This window comes from Boleophthalmus pectinirostris, unplaced genomic scaffold (assembly GCF_026225935.1).
Source record: "Boleophthalmus pectinirostris isolate CB_2022bp ecotype Guang Dong unplaced genomic scaffold, ASM2622593v1 HiC_scaffold_1, whole genome shotgun sequence".
Taxonomy (NCBI): Eukaryota; Metazoa; Chordata; class Actinopteri; order Gobiiformes; family Gobiidae; genus Boleophthalmus; species Boleophthalmus pectinirostris.
Window position 1 is genome coordinate 576,858 of NW_026570970.1, and position 3,657 is coordinate 580,514.

The window sequence follows — 3,657 nt, forward strand, 5'->3', positions numbered from 1 at the left end:
GTGTGTGTGTGTGTTGTGTGTGTGTGTGTGTGTGTGTGTGTGTGTGTGTGTGTGTGTGTGTGTGTGTGTGTGTGTGTGTGTGTGTGTGTGTGTGTGTGTGTGTGTGTGTGTGTGTGTGTGTGTGTGTGTGTGTTGTGTGTGTGTGTGTGTGTGTGTGTGTGTGTGTGTGTGTGTGTGTGTGTGTGTGTGTGTGTGTGTGTGTGGTGTGTGTGTGTGTGTGTGTGTGTGTGTGTGTGTGTGTGTGTGTGTGTGTGTGTGTGTGTGTGTGTGTGTGTGTGTGTGTGTGTGTGTGTGTGTGTGTGTGTGTGTGTGTGTGTGTGTGTGTGTGTGTGTGTGTGTGTGTGTGTGTGTGTGTGTGTGTGTGTGTGTGTGTGTGTGTGTGTGTGTGTGTGTGTGTGTGTGTGTGTGTGTGTGTGTGTGTGTGTGTGTGTGTTGTGTGTGTGTGTGTGTGTGTGTGTTAGACTCACTGGGCAGGTTTGCTTCCAGATCTGCCACTTCTGCAGAGACACAGACGAGGATCAAGTTCAGATTTATGCACAAAACACTGAAATCCAAAACCCCAGGGTCAAGTAGACGAGTCCAGACCAACAGTTCAAGTCCTGGTTTAGTCCTGGTTTAGTCCTGGTTTAGTCCTGGTTTAGTCCTGGTTTAGTCCTGGTTTAGACCTGGTTTAGACCTGGTTTAGACCTGGTTTAGTCCTGGTTTAGTCCTGGTTTAGTCCTGGTTTAGACCTGGTTAATGAAACAGTAGTAGCAGCAGTAGTATTTGCAGTATTTGTAGTAGTACTTGTAGTACTCGCAGTACTTGTAGTTATACTTGTAGTAGTAGTAGTAGTAGTAATATTTGTAGTAGTACTTGTAGTACTTGTAGTAGTACTTGTAGTAGTAGTAGTATTTCTAGTAGTACTTGTAGTAGTACTTGTAGTAGTACTTGTAGTAGTACTTGTAGTACTTGTAGTACTTGTAGTAGTACTTGTAGTAGTAGTAGTAGTTGTACCTTTGGTGAGGAGTCGGTCTCTCACAGAGACTCTGTGGCTCGACTCTGTGTTGTGTTTCCCGCCGTCGTCTTTCCTGATTTTATGTAACGTCAACATCCTGAACAACTCTGAAAAAAACAACACCACAGCAGTTAACTCCACGAAAAAAAACTCTAAAAACACCACCACAGCAGTTAACTCCACGAAAAAAACTCTAAAAAACAACACCACAGCAGTTAACTCCACGAAAAAAAACTCTAAAAACAACACCACAGCAGTTAACTCCACGAAAAAAACTCTAAAAAACAACACCACAGCAGTTAACTCCACAAAAAAAACTCTAAAAACAACACCACAGCAGTTAACTCCACGAAAAAAACTCTAAAAAAAACACCACAGCAGTTAACTCCACAAAAAAACTCTAAAAACAACACCACAGCAGTTAACGCCACAAAAAAACTCTAAAAACAACACAGCAGTTAACTCCACGAAAAAAACTCTAAAAAAACAACACAGCAGTTAACTCCACAAAAAAACTCTAAAAAAACACCACAGCAGTTAACTCCACGAAAAAAACTCTAAAAACAACACCACAGCAGTTAACTCCACGAAAAAAACTCTAAAAAACACCACAGCAGTTAACTCCACGAAAATAACTCTGAAAAAACAACACCACTGCAGTTAACTCCACGAAAATAACTAAAAACAACACCACAGCAGTTAACTCCACGAAAAAACTCTAAAAACAACACCACAGCAGTTAACTCCACGAAAATAACTATGAAAAAACAACACCACTGCAGTTAACTCCACGAAAATAACTAAAAAAACAACACAGCAGTTAACTCCACAAAAAAACCCTAAAAACAACACCACAGCAGTTAACTCCACAAAAAAAATCTAAAAACAACACCACAGCAGTTAACTCCACAAAAAAACTCTAAAAACACCACAGCAGTTAACTCCACGAAAATAACTCTGAAAAAACAACACCACTGCAGTTAACTCCACGAAAATAACTCTGAAAAAACAACACCACAGCAGTTAACTCCACGAAAAAAACTCTAAAAACAACACCACAGCAGTTAACTCCACAAAAAAAATCTAAAAACAACACCACAGCAGTTAACTCCACAAAAAAACTCTAAAAACAACACACAGCAGTTAACTCCACGAAAATAACTCTGAAAAAACAACACCACAGCAGTTAACTCCACAAAAAAACTCTAAAAACACCACAGCAGTTAACTCCACGAAAATAACTCTAAAAAAACAACACCACAGCAGTTAACTCCACAAAAATAAATCTAAAAACAAAAACACTGACTCAGTTTAGTTTAGACCTGGTTTGGTCCTGGACCCGGTTTAGTCCTGGACCTGGTTTGGTTCGCACATGTGAGTTTTTCTCTCAGACTGAAAACACTCTGTTCCACCTCGTGATGTCATCATGTGGTGACACAGGAAGTGCTCCACTGTGTTTTTAAACTCCACACTTCACTAGAATCATCCAGATCATGAAAGGGAAGAGGAGCTGTTCACTTGATGACATCACGAGGTGGAGCAGAGTGTTTGGAGTTTTACAGAGTCACTCAAACACGTGAATGAAACTTCAACGAGGAACCAGGACTAAACCAGGTCTAAACCAGCACTAAACCAGGACTAAACCAGGACTAAACCAGGTCTAAACCAGGTCTAAACCAGGACTAAACCAGGACTAAACCAGGACTAAACCAGGTCTAAACCAGGACTAAACCAGGACTAAACCAGGTCTAAACCAGGTCTAAACCAGGTCTAAACCAGGACTAAACCAGGACTAAACCAGGACTAAACCAGGTCTAAAGCAGGAACTAAACCAGGACTAAACCAGGACTAAACCAGGTCTAGAGACTCGTGGATAAAAACAAACATGTGATCAAATCGTTTCATGTCCTTCAACACTGAACCAGTTCAGGTTTAGATTTTGAGTCAGGAGGTTTAGTCCTGGTTTAGTCCTGGTTTAGTCCTGGTTTAGTCCTGGTTTAGTCCTGGTTTAGTCCTGGTTTAGTCCAGTTTAGTGGCAGTGACGTGTCAGATCTGGTTTATGGCGAGCCTGGTTTGGTTTTCACTTTGAGTCAGAGCCAGAACATGACGCTGATGATCCTCAGACCTGGACCTGAGGTTTAAACACTGACCCGGTGGACCTGATGTTTAAACACTGACCCGGTGGACCTGAGGTTTAAACACTGACCCGGTGGACCTGAGCTTTAGACGCACTGACCCGGTGGACCTGAGGCGCGGGCAAGGGGCACAGGTGGCCCCGCGGGTTCTGGAAGCTTCTGAGCTACAAACCCGCGTGAAAAAAAACCCGCCCGAACCCGCGGGACGAACGCGGCCGGTCCGGTCCAGACAACGCGGGTCGAGTCTGGAGCGGAGCCGCGTCCCGGAGCCGCGTCCCCGAGCCGCGTCCGGAGCCGCGTCCCGGAGCCGCGTCCCGGAGCCGCGTCCCGGAGCCGCGTCCCGGAGCCGCGTCCCCGGGCTGGACGCGCTGCGGACGGCGGTACCTGCGCGGGGTCAGAGCCGGCGGTCTCACACCATACTCGGGCAGCTCGGGCCGGGCCTCTCCGCTCCTCCAGAACCCTCCAGAATCCTCCAGAAGCCTCCAGAAGTCTCCAGAACCCTCCAGAAGCCTCCAGAACCCCCGA

At 45.2% G+C, this 3,657-nt stretch overlaps 1 protein-coding gene across 2 annotated transcripts in view; it reads right to left on the bottom strand.

Moving 5' to 3' along the window:
• The window catches only part of ube2f (ubiquitin-conjugating enzyme E2F (putative)), an 18,435-nt gene extending 14,778 nt beyond the window's left edge, over nt 1–3,657 (bottom strand). The window contains exons 1-3 of one of the 2 annotated variants that reach the window (XM_055152542.1): nt 3,517–3,657; nt 997–1,104; nt 468–497 (exon numbers count right to left, since the gene is read on the bottom strand). In XM_055152542.1, coding sequence (XP_055008517.1) covers nt 468–497; nt 997–1,093 — 127 coding nt within the window. In that variant the 5' untranslated portion in view covers nt 1,094–1,104; nt 3,517–3,657. Of the gene's footprint in view, nt 1–467; nt 498–996; nt 1,105–3,203; nt 3,357–3,516 lie in introns of those variants that run through there. The other variant, XM_055152545.1, reaches the window with a different exon arrangement.